General features: G+C 48.3%; 1 protein-coding gene across 1 annotated transcript in view; it reads left to right on the forward strand.

Annotated features, from left to right (window-relative positions):
* gabbr1a (gamma-aminobutyric acid (GABA) B receptor, 1a) overlaps positions 1-12,801 on the forward strand; it is a 112,531-nt gene that overhangs the window by 97,915 nt on the left and 1,815 nt on the right. The window contains exons 18-23 of the mRNA XM_008281100.1: positions 1,952-2,068; positions 3,330-3,440; positions 5,497-5,590; positions 9,612-9,739; positions 11,506-11,634; positions 12,338-12,481. Coding sequence (XP_008279322.1) covers positions 1,952-2,068; positions 3,330-3,440; positions 5,497-5,590; positions 9,612-9,739; positions 11,506-11,634; positions 12,338-12,481 — 723 coding nt within the window. The remainder of the gene's footprint in view (positions 1-1,951; positions 2,069-3,329; positions 3,441-5,496; positions 5,591-9,611; positions 9,740-11,505; positions 11,635-12,337; positions 12,482-12,801) is intronic.

The following is a 12,801-nucleotide window of genomic DNA, read 5'->3' on the forward strand; positions in this document are numbered from 1 at the left end:
CACATTCACACACATTCACACACATTCACACATTCACACACATTCACACACATTCACACATTCACACACATTCACACATTCACACACATTCACACATTCACACACATTCACACACATTCACACATTCTCACACATTCACACATTCACCCATTCACCCACCAGTGGCCACAGAGCTGCCATCAGAACCACCTTCAGCCAAACCGGATTCAAGCACTGATCACAGAACCTCAGCTTGTTTGGTTTTGAGACACTCTGAGGGAAGACGTCCTCCTTTTCCCTTCTGCCGCCTCCATAGTCATGAACCTGCCCGGGACTAAAACAGACCCAGTAGTGAGAAAAGCCGACCCGCATCGGAGGCATGGTGGCAGCTTCTAGAACCCAGTCCTCTGCTTCTTCCAGGACTTCACTGCACGTGTTTCAGATATGGAAGGGGACCCTCTGAAACCCACGCCTGAGCCTGCAGAACAAACACTCCCACCTGCTCTTCATGTTTTTCTGGAACTCTTTAAGAAAAATGCTTGAATTCAGCATCAACAGAAGGCAGACATGCACGGAGCTTCCTGGAGTAAATATGCAAATGCAGCATCGTGTCTACCAGGAAGGGTAGCCACGGTTTCATCCGGGTTATAAAACAGCAGACATTTGTTTTTATTCATGTTTTAATGATGCTGTAGATACTGAAGTAACCAGCATCCTACAGTTTGTCTTTAGTGGAAATGAAAGTGTTGGTGTTGCTGACAGCTCTGCACACGAACGTCAGCGTTCAGCAGCTTCACCTGAACAGGTTGTCAGAAGTCACCTGGTGCAGATTCCTGCTGCTTAGTCAGACCTTCAGTTGTGCTGGTTTACAGCAAACAGCCGTGCTCAGATACTGCAGGAACACATGTCATGACAGGAGAACCTAGAGTCCAGCAGAACTTCAAGACATGAAGGTCAGTCAGTCCAGAACATTGCAGGAGAGTTGTTCCACAAGCATCAGGTGCTGTGATGAAAGTGGATCTGATGAGGACCGAACCAGCAAAGAAGAACCAAGGAGTTCACCAGAATTAACACTGAACACATCCGAGCACATCAGTTCTTCCCAGAGTTCAACCAGCTGACTCACCATCAGCTGCTGGGAGGAGACTGTGTGAATCCGGCCTTCATGCTGGAAATGATGCAAAGAAACCAAGAAGAAGAGAACTGCTCAGGCCCAGAAACACAAGGAACGGATACTGGACCAGAGGAAACCTGATGTGAGATCTTTCGTTAATGTTCAAGTGTCCTGAGACTCAGAGAAGCTGACTAGATGGTATCTGCATGTGTGGCTCCACCGTGAAGCCTGGAGGACGAGCTGGTGGAGGATTCAAGGAATCAACATCCAGCAGAAACTCCCCGTTCCACGTGGTTTGAGCTCAGTCGAACTGTTCCTCAGCAGGACGATGAGCACGAGCACACCTCCAGCCCACAGATTCTGACGTTTCTGCGCTTCCCCCGTCGTGGATGTGTTGGAAACCAGCTTCTACAGCAGCGTACACTGTTTGACCTCAAGGAGCAGCCAGTGTTTCATGTGTTCCTGGTGGACGGCACCTGTACAGTGTCTGTAGTGACACTGGCTAGTGCGTGACCTGACACATGCCCCGACCTCCACATCCTCCCACCGTCACCCAGCCGACACGTCTGAGGTCAGGCGGGGTGGAGGAGAAGCAGCCAGCAGGTGCTCTGCATGTATGGGAAGTGCTTTGAAACCTCATGAAGCTGCTGGAGAGAGGAAAGTGTGCAGAGCTGTTATCAACACGGGAAGAGGCCACTTTGAAGAATCTGACATTTTAGACATATTTTGTTTGTTTTCACTTTTTGTGCTGGCGGCAGGAATCCGTGTGTTCTGTTTCATAGCCGGGATGTCTTCAGTATTTTCCTTGACTTTAGAGGACAGTAATCCTCACCAACCCTTTTTCCTTCCCTCCTGTAGTTCCGCCTGTGGCTCCTGGGCCTCGGCTTCAGCCTGGCGTACGGCAGCATGTTCACCAAGATCTGGTGGGTGCACACCCTCTTCACAAAGAAGGACGAGAAGAAGGAGAAGAAGAAGGTAGGGGGGAGGAGGGAGGGATAAGCCTCTCAGCGGTCTCCAGAGAGCAGAGAAAGGATGGCAGAGGGAGTCCAGGCCGTGCAGCATGTGTGGCACCGGCTGATAAAAAAGAAAGTTCAGCTCAAAACTTTGCAGGCGTCCTCGTAACATAAGCTTGTAAGAGGCCGGCTCGGCATCCGTCAGCACGCTGGAGCGAGAGCGTGCAGGGATAAGAGCGTTGGACACACACTGACACAGATACTGTACATGCAACATTCATGCATGCAAGGAGCAGATTCGGGCACACGATTCCCACGTCACCAGATTTATTTGCATGCTGGAGCGTTGAACAGCGGGTGTGTGTGGCTCCTCTCTAAGATAGTGTATCCTGGAGCCAGATACTGCCAGTCTGCCATGTGTTGTGGGAATTTCTAAGACCTAATCAGAAGAATAAGAGATTAAGCCATTTATGGAATATTTATGAATATGGATGAGTATTAAAGTTCTATGCAGAAATCCAACCTTCGGGGGGTTTATTATTTGAGCCAAAGCACAACGAATCGGGTTGACTTTCAACTCGCTTCATGTCCACAGAAGGGCAATTTACCAGAGAGCTCTGCGCCAGTATTTAAAGAAACTTTCACAAATGGAGGGGAGAATGGGCGCTTTTCAAATCATTTTTCATGCAACTCAAGTGCAGAGGCGCCCAGCACTGTGTAATGTGTTTTCTTCTTTATTTTATTTTTCAGTTTCAGTCATTGCACGCCTGAACGGCTGCTACTATGTTGGAGGTGCTGTGAGTAAGCCAGCAACAACATAAAGACGATGTGTGGAAAGAGAGAGGGGAAGCAAAGTGGGAGAGCTCCTTCTTGCTGCTTGTTTTCGGTTCCGGCTGTATTGCTTCCATTATAGCTCAGGTTAAGAATAATAGAGCCGATAGCGGTTGCTTAGGAAACTGTCCGCGCAACAGCAGTGTCATCTTAGTGTGAATAAATGATGATTTTAGGTGGCAGCGCAAATATAGGCACTGCAGCTTTTTTCATCGTGTCGCCTGCAGACACACACACACGCTCCAGAAATACACTCGGACACACATCGTCAGATGAGACACACATTCAGAAAGACAATTCGTGCCCAGTCATCCAGAAATCACAAGGACGCCTGTCGCATTATTTGTCCTGGTAGTTTGTCTTTGTTTGTGGAGCGGCTCGTGATGCCCTTGGATAGTGATGACTGTTGTGTATGTGTGTGTTTGTTTTTGTGCGTGTCTTTGCTCACACAGCAACACTTGGAGCCGTGGAAACTCTACGCAACAGTTGGAGTGCTGCTGGCTATCGACTTTCTGTCACTCATGATCTGGCAGATTGTGGATCCTCTGCACATTACGGTGGAGGTAGAGTACCAGACAGATGAGATCATTTGTGTGTCATCGGCCATTTGCACGGCCGTTCAGCCGCTGTCATCATCAGTAACACAGTAATGAGACGCTGAGCATCGATTGAAGAAATGTTCTTTCATTTTGATTCATCTTAGACTCAAAGAGGACAGTCTGGAACAAGGAGAAATCTGCCACAAGGACACAGCAGCACACTGACATGTAGGCCCCATCACATATATACTCGGTTAGACGAGAAGCACAGTTTGTCAGTTTCCTTCAGCTGTGCTATCACATCGTTCATCTCACCTTAAAGCTGGGGGAGGCAGGAGCGGCTTGCATGATTGTTTCTTCCTGCACCTCCTCTTGGCTCTGTGTTCAAGCTTCAGAAGTCTGGTCAGGAGACACTTTGGTCTTTTCAGATAGAGGACGTGGTTCCAAAATGTACATTCACACATCGGTCCAGGATCTGGAGAGCCTGATTTAGGGTTAAACAGCCTCATCACCAGCTGCCCACACAGTACGACAGAAATGAACATTTCTTCAAACATGCAGTTGTTTTACAGAGTTCCCTGTTCTTGTTGAATTATGGGTAATAACCAGTAAAAACAGGCACAGAACACCAGAATGTGAGAATCACTGGGACTTTCACTAAGAAACAACTCAAAGCTCTTTGCAGTATAAGTACTCTGATTACAAAATATGGAACGACTGCTGCAGCTGATGTTTGTTGATTGAAACAGTTTGCTCTGTTTAAATTACAGTGGATGTACATGTGAGGCCGATGGTGTCACTTCCACTCAGCCAGGATTCAGCCACATGAGGGTCATGATGACCACTGGCATTAATTACTATCTTGGATGTTGGCGCTGAAACAACGGCCTCATCTGCTCAATATCAGCAACTGCAAGCAGAAACGACATCATTTTTCAAGTCTCCTGCATCAATGTGGTGCATTTTAGCTTCTTGTTGATCACAGATTTCTAAAACACGTTTGCTTTTGGGTTCAGTCTCTTTCTCACCTTCAGTGGCAGCAAACCCTAAGCCTAACCAGCTAAGCCTAACCAGCTAAGCCTAACCAGCTAAACCTAAGCCTAGCCAGCTAAGCCTAACCAGCTAAGAGTAACCCTAACCCTAACCAGCTAAGCCTAAGGCTAAGCCTAACCAGCTAAGCCTAAGAGTAACCCTAACCCTAACCAGCTAAGCCTAAGGCTAAGCCTAGCCCTAAGCCTAACCAGCTAAGCCTAAGAGTAACCCTAACCAGCTAAGCCTAAGGCTAAGCCTAGCCCTAAGCCTAACCAGCTAAGCCTAAGAGTAACCCTAACCAGCTAAGCCTAAGGCTAAGCCTAGCCCTAAGCCTAACCAGCTAAGCCTAGCCCTAAGCCTAACCAGCTAAGCCTAACCAGCTAAGCCTAAGGCTAAGCCAAACCCTAAGCCTGACCGGCTAAGGCTAAGCCTAAGGCTAAGCCTAGCCCTAAGCCTAAGCCTGCCGCTGTCCACTGGAGCGCAGTGCAGAAGGCAGCAGAGGCTAAACGGAGTTCAACTTGGTAAAATAAGTGACGGTAATGTTCAGGAACGAGACCCACCTGCAGGCAGACGATCAGAACCCTGACGCGGCTATGATTATGTGTTTAGGCATTTGAATAGTCACGTTTTGTCATGTTCCATCCCCAACGTGATCAAAAACCAGGAAAGATGCTAGCGTGCATGTAAACCCACCGATTAGCTGCATTCAGGCTCTGCAGGAGCGAGACAGCTACAGACGTGCACAGCGCTAACTTTAACTGTAGCCCTGTGTGGAGCTTTTTATCAGCCATACTTCATATTTATTGGATATCTGAGATGCTGTTAATGCAGTCATCTATATCTGACTGTGGAGAAGGACCTCTTTACTGGAGGGGATCAGGCGTGCAGTCGCTGGGGCTCATGCTTACGGTGCAGTTTTGCCTCCCTCTCCAGTGTGCTGCTGTCTCATCGTTTCTTATCATCTCCCGCTCTCAATTTCTCTCTCTCTCTCCCTCCCTCTGTTTCTTTTATCCTTCCATTGCTGTTCCTCCGTCTGCCATGTGAGTAGAAGTTCACTAAGGAGGCCCCTAAAGAAGATTTGGATGTCCTGATTCAGCCCCTGCTGGAGCACTGCAGCTCAGAGAAGATGAACACGTGGCTCGGTATCTGTCCTCTCTTCTTCCTATCTCAATCTGTCTCTGCGTTGCTCTTTGGCCTGCTCTGGCTTTGAGTATCACACATGGACATATGCGACACATATGCGTGCACACACGTCACTGCTCTTCGCTCTGAATTAAGCAGGTCTCAGATCAGCCCGGCCTCCCTCGGCCCCCGCCAGCCCCACTCATTGGATTCCTCTTCCTCCCTTTGCTTCTGCTTTTGTCAGGCCCACGCAGTCCTTCTCTCTCTCGCTGTCGCTCTCTCTGCTGTCTTTCTTAGCGTGGCAGCTCTTATGAAAGTATAATGGTGCTGAAATTCAAATAATGTGGGTCACAAACTGGGCCATTGCCCCATAGCGTTTCCTTTCTCTGGGAAGAAAGATTGCGCTTTAATATCAGGCGGTGAGAGGAAACAATGGACACTCTGAAGAAGTGTCGAACTCACTCAGTCACAGATTCTCTGTTCCTCGCTGCTTCACTGTCAGATTCTCTTTTCTCTGTCATTCTGCCGGGTTCTGGCTGGATTCCCACATATTCAGGCCTTTTTCCTCTCTGGTATCTCATCATCGTTGGCTTCCTACCTCTGCACTACTTTGTCACTTCCTCCCTCAAAGGCCACAGTGAGGCATCCAGTCTGACCTCCACCTGTCCAGGAAGCCAGCTTTAGTCCCAATGATGCCAGAGTTTCACAAACATGTATGTTGTTTCTGTTTTGTGGGTTTAAAAGACCAAAAATGTAGCATTAGCCAGAAGCTAGAGGGGCTTGTGGGGGACAAACTATAGAAAGACATTGCTGGAGGTCATTAAGTGCCACAGAATCCCTGGTCCTGGTGCCCGTTGCTGCTAAACTCCCACAATGCTCTCTGCCTGCCAACGTGAACTGCCTGTAGTCTGAGCGACTGCCTCCTCTGGTCTCTGCCGTATAAAACAGTGAGAGGACAGCCAGGTTCTGCAGTACATTCCTGACACGCCCGTACAGATGACAGGTTTCACTGCCTGCTGCAGCGTGGAGCCTCCATAAACCCGGACCTCCACCTCTGCCCGCTGGGCAGCAAGGTTCTGGCCTCCCACGGAACATTAGGAAACAGCGTGGATGCAGTTTCAAGCTTTACATTAAATTGATTTTAATAACTTTATGATACTTCAAGTGTGTGCTGTCTGGGAAATAGCACCGGCATGTTCTCGCTCTGGGGCAAGAAGCACGAGCCGGCCGTCCCTAACAGTTCAGTACACAGAACATGTGTTGGGTCAAGGAGGTGGTGGGAGTCTGGCAGAGATGAGATCTGCTCACTGCATGTGTACCAAATACATCAGAGACTTTAAGCAGCATCCGTTGAAGTATTCTTTCATGTATTCACCGTGCAGTGTTGGGATGGCAAGCCAGCCACGGTCCTGTAGTTGGGGAGCGCTGCGACGCCGAGCGACAGCAGCTCTCACCTTTGCTACACGGTGCTGTGATCTAAATGCTAATGTCTGCATCCTGCAGGGCCCACAGTGAGAACGCTAACATGCTAATGTTGAGCAAAGGTCTGTGGATATTGACGCGTCTCTACCATCCCTACCCAGTTCTTCTCCCTCGGGTTACCACCACCTCTTCTGCATGAAAGCAGCTGCTTCAGAGCTGGTGCCCAGTTTTGAACCAGTTCTTTGTGTTTTTCCATTCAGGCAGGAAAACTGGTTTCAGAGTAGCACCAACATTTTGCCAGTCCAGTCAGGACATATGTTGCTGTTCCGTCTTAGATTTAGTCCAGAGTCAGCTCATGATGTGGGATCCAACGCTACCATCAGTCCGATATGTCGGATGAATACTCAGAATTCCGTGTTTTAGACCTGGGATTTTTTTCTCCCCTGAAAAGCCACTTTAAGAGTTCAATATTTCCAAAGCGTAACTTCCCCAGCCGTGGCATTTGGACAGAACATGGACAGAATAGTTTCCAGCAGGTCTACAGGATGCAGTGGATACAGCAGAGGCCTCACTGTTCATCCCTGGCCCTGAGAAATGGAAGAAAGGGCAATGCTTTAAAACAAAGTTCAGCTTTTTGCCATTTATAAGGACCAGTGCTTAAAAGTATGTCCTCTGCTAGAGCCATTCAGTCATCTGAGTTCTGCCTGTCGTGACCAGATCTCATGGCCGTGGGAGTCATACTTCTGGAGATACTGAACACTTAAAACTTCTTCCCAGGTGAGTTGTTTTTTGGGGGCTAAAAAACTAAAACCCTCAGGACTGAAGACATATGAACTGCTCAAAATTCTGCCAAGATGCTTTACAGAACTCAGTTTTGCTCTCAGTCTTTAAAACTCTAAACAAAATGTGAGATGATGGAGCTACTCCGCTACCCAGAATGACTCGCTCTGAGCCTATGCGAGGCGCTGGGGGGACTATTGTGACAACCAGACCAACTTAAACACTTCAAAATCTAAAAAATCTAAAGAAGAGAAAGCAGAGCTTCACTGTGCAGTGAAATCAGCGCAGCAGTGGAAAGCCGGTGAGGTCGTTAAGCGTCTCATTGTCCCTGCTGCTTGATGCTTTAATAATGCCAGCTGCCATTTATAAACGCCGTTGCAAATGTAAGCGCCGTTGCAAGGACGGCACCTAGAGCAGCATTCAGAAATACCGACTGCTGCTCGCAGCGACGTTTATAAATGCCGTTTGATGCTTTAATATCACCAGCTGGGGTTCATAAACGCCAACTGGCGATATTAAAGCATCAAACAGCAGGGAAATGAGACGAATAATGACCTGTTGGCTCTCCAGCAGTGGGCTGTGGGTAGACTCACTGTGGTCCTGAGCAGTTTGGAATAAACTCGACATACAAAGTGACGTAATAACAAACTGGTTCTTAGAAGGTTTGTAAGTTCAGCCCAGAGACTGAACCAGACCAGAAGTAGCACCAGATCCACATTGGTAAAAAGACAGGTTCACGATTTTAATTTAGCTGGTTAGCGTGCCAACATTTAGTCATTCGCTCTAAACACAGCTTGTGCATCAGTTTTGCAGGTTAAACTCATCAATTTGTGAAATTCTGAGCCAGTGGTTGCACCAGAAAAGTCAGGGCTTCACCAAAGTCCAGCTAGCATTTGACCATATGTTTTAGCTTCAATCACAGCAGTGGCCCAAGCAGCTGTCCGACTGGCATCGCAACACCTGGACCTCGAAATGCTCATAACTGTGGCAAGAAAGACGAGACTTCCACCTTTAGTCCTGATTGGTCTTGTGTTGGTCAAGCTCCAGAAAGCACCTGCAACACTCACAATGCAACTCAGTCCAGCGTAGGATTCCTGTTCCTGATCTGTAGTCTACAAGCCAAAGACGATACTCCCTGGTCCCAGCTGTGCCTGCAGAGCCTCAGAGGACGCTGTTCAGCCATTTTTATGTGTGTGTTGTGCCTCCTGTTACTAGTTTATTGATCTTAACATGTAAAATTCATGGAAAGCCCGTCTTAAAATTCATCAAGGAGGTCATACAAAGTGAGTGTTTGTCACAAGACTGGCCTCCGGGGACGAAGCACATACAAGAGTGAAGCTCCAGCACTGATAGCAACGCTCTACGAATCTGTAAATCAGCGTTTACTGGACCAGCTGTAAGAAGGACAAGCAGAGCAGATCTCATTTGGATAAACTGGCGAAATAATAAAAATCTAAACGGTCTAAACGGACCTGAACAATCGTTGGTTTCAGTTCGTTCTGACCTGAAAAGAAATGGCTGCTCTTGTGTAACCGTCCTCTTGGTCCCAACATTTCAGGAACATCTGTCTGCATGCAGCATGTTGAACTGGACGCAGCCTGACCACAGTTTACAACAAGCTCCTGAAGCTACAGCGCTGAGCAGGAGTCCCTTCAGATCATGCTAACTCTGAGCTTTTACTGCAGTAATACAATCTGGGCCAGATGTTCGGTCACATATATGTCTTGTATAGCGCCATCAAATCCAACATACATGTGTTTCTGTCCAGCTGCTGATTCACTCCTACCATGACGTACTTATTTCACCTGCGTCCTCTCACTGCTCTCTCTCCTCCTCCAGGTGTGGTTTATGGCTACAAGGGTCTGCTGCTGCTGCTGGGCATTTTCCTGGCTTATGAGACCAAGTCTGTCTCCACAGAGAAGATCAATGACCATCGGGCCGTGGGGATGGCTATTTACAACGTTGCTGTGAGTCCAGAAAGAAACAACGCTATCAGGATAAAAACCTCCCGTTTCTAGGTGTTGCTGTCTGCTTTTTCTGCTGCCTGACTGTCTGTGCAAAGAGCAGTCTGCTGGCTGAGGAGCAGATAGAAGGAAATGGCTGCAACCTGTCAGCAGGGCGCTGATCAGCGCCTGAGCCTCTGTGATTTCTGCCTTCCACAAGTCCTGCTCAGTTTGGAGGAAAACGTGAATGTTGAGCAGCTGCAGCAGCTGAAAGTCTCAAAAGGCAGCTTGGTGCAGGTTCCTGCTGGTCTTTAGAAAAGGTAAAGTCCCTGGTGCCTTACTGGTCATTTAGGCCTTCAGTTTGCCTGCAGTGGCCTTCGCTAGTGTCGGCATTTCTACCTGTCACTGTTGTGAAGGCGTCGCTGTGCCATCACGCTTCCAGAGCGCTGGCTGGCGGCGGTGTCTCTGTCCCGCCCGCCTGACTTTCTTTGTGCTATTTATTCATTCGTGAATCGCAGCTAATGAACTTGGAACAACAGTCAGACAATAAAGATGTCAGAACCCGGCCGAGTTGTGAAAGTAGTGACGACATCCGGAGGGCCACGGAGTGTGTTTCATCATTCAAGCTTCTCCCCAGTATGTGTGGGCTCTGTTCTCCGCCATGCTCAGCCCTGATGCCTTCCTGTCCACGTCTCACTGCTCAGGTCTCTGTGCAAAGGAAAAGCTCAGCGGCTCTTCCCGGTCAAGTAAATGCTAAATAAAGTCAATACATTACGAAACAAACCTTTGCTGTCTTGCAGCCTCGTGCAGCTCAATCACACCTGACTGCTGCACGCCGGCTTTAGCGCCCAGTTTCTACCCAGTGTGTTTATGTGCTTTGTGTGGAGGTGTTTTCTCCCCCTGTGGCAGGAAAAGGAATAAAAATGTACCCATTGGAGCACTGAGGAGCAGCAGCAGTCAGTCATAAACATTTTTCAGTGGCTGTTAATAGCGAGTGAATCATCTTAAACGGAGGCACCTCGGATGCACTTTACACGGAAATAGCAGCCATTATATTCGCCGTAGCCACTTTAGACAAATACTCGCTGCCATTTCCTGACACTCTTGACACACAGTAACTTTGGAATTGATGTAAAATGTCTGGAAAAAGCGGTTTCTGTCACTTTAACTGCCAGAGGAGGTTTTCTGTTTTGATCAAAAGCAGGCAAACCTTTTTTTTTTTTCTCCTTTTTTAACTGACATTTTCCTGTGCTGGATCCCCATTAATAAATAAAGGAGAAAGCAGCCTAATGAGCATTTATCAGCTCTGACTTTGTGGATATGTGATTAATAAAGGCATTGATCTTCATCGAGGACAGGGTTTACCAGTCATCCATCACTCATGGTTATGTATGAGAGCAGCCTGATGCTCAGGCATCTCGTGGCTTCATCATGTGAGGCTGTTTTATGTGATAATATCCACACTTGAGTTTCATGGCGATGTGAATAGTTAATGGTGTCTGTAAAGGCCTCCTTCCTCTTTGCTGCTGGGAGCTGCAGGCCTGATGAGATGACAATGTGGTGATTGTCAGCGCGCTGTTGCCGCTTCAGTCATGACTTTTTAATGCTGTTTTCACACGGGAGCCTCCCTGTAATGATAAACAGATGCCTGATGCTTTTATGGATGTGATGTTGCTCCTCCAGCGCTACTCCACCTCCTGTCCTCCACCCCGCCCGCCTCATTCATCCTCCTTACACTGAATCTCACTCCTCCTCTCTTCAACTTCTTTCGTCTGTTTCTCTTTCTGCAGGTGCTGTGCCTGATCACGGCTCCTGTGACGATGATCCTGTCTTCGCAGCAGGACGCCTCCTTCGCCTTTGCCTCTCTAGCTATTGTCTTCTCCGCCTACATCACTCTGGTGGTGCTTTTCGTACCCAAGGTGCTCTGACTCATGACTGACACCTTAAAGAACATTCATAGCGCAGTCAAACCAAAGGTCAAACGCGTCCGTCTCGCCGCGTTTAGGAACAAAGTCTAGCCTCTCCTGCACGGTGCATGAAAACCACAAACTTCTGAAAGCTCACGTTGTTCAAGCCGACAGCTCTGTGTTTGATGTCTGACAGGAAGGCAGCATTGTACAGACTCGAATCAGAGCTGAGGTAATATTCTGTGAAATTTCTAGATAGAAGCTTTTGCGTTTGTAGCTGCTGTAAACATTTGGAGTTGGGTAAAAAAAAATCTGGCACAAACAAAGTGAGTCATTTTAGATGTCTGGCAGCACCTCCGATTTCTGTTTGGAATAAACAGAAGTGATGGGTGGCGCGCGCTGCAGACAGAAGAAAGACTGCCACCTACAGACATCCAAACTGCATTAAATGGAAATCACAATATCGCCACCGCAGTTTGATTTCTGGGAGCGCTGTGCAGAAGCAGCAGCGCAGCGAGCAGCAAAGCTATCACTAAGATAAGGAAAGTATCGACACTCTAAAGGCCCTGAGTGGTGGAAGCCTGTGTACGCTTCAGAAGAACGTGAGCGATGTGGCTGGAAGCGCTGCACATATTAGAAATGTCTCATTAGACGCATTCTTCATTCCCAGCCTCACTTTGTTCTGTATTGACTCTCTGTCTGTGTGCCGCTGCAGATGCGACGCCTCATCACTCGCGGCGAGTGGCAGTCGGAGCAGCAGGACACCCTGAAGACCGGCTCGTCCACCAACAACAACGACGAGGAGAAGTCCAGGCAGCTGGAGAGAGAGAACAGAGAGCTGCAGAAGATCATCCAGGAGGTGAAGGCGCCTCACATCAGGCACATCTACACACTGCTATGGTGAAACGTGCACTTTCACACGGGGTGCATGGCGTTCACAAGCTCATCCTGGAGGCAGATGAAGACTCGCATAGGGTGTGCTGGGTCAGGGTCAGGGTTCGGGGTTAGGGTCAGGGTCAGGGTTAGGGTGAGGGTCAGGGTTCGGGTGAGGACGCTCCCATGTGTTCATATGCATTACAGGAGGTGAGCAGGAAGTTCTGACGGGTCTATAGAAAGTACATCAAGTCAACACATTCCACCTTTAGCTGCATGCACTGCAGAGGAGGCTCCATGTGCAGC

This window comes from Stegastes partitus, unplaced genomic scaffold (assembly GCF_000690725.1).
Source record: "Stegastes partitus isolate 25-593 unplaced genomic scaffold, Stegastes_partitus-1.0.2 Scaffold222, whole genome shotgun sequence".
In the NCBI taxonomy this organism is placed as follows: Eukaryota; Metazoa; Chordata; class Actinopteri; family Pomacentridae; genus Stegastes; species Stegastes partitus.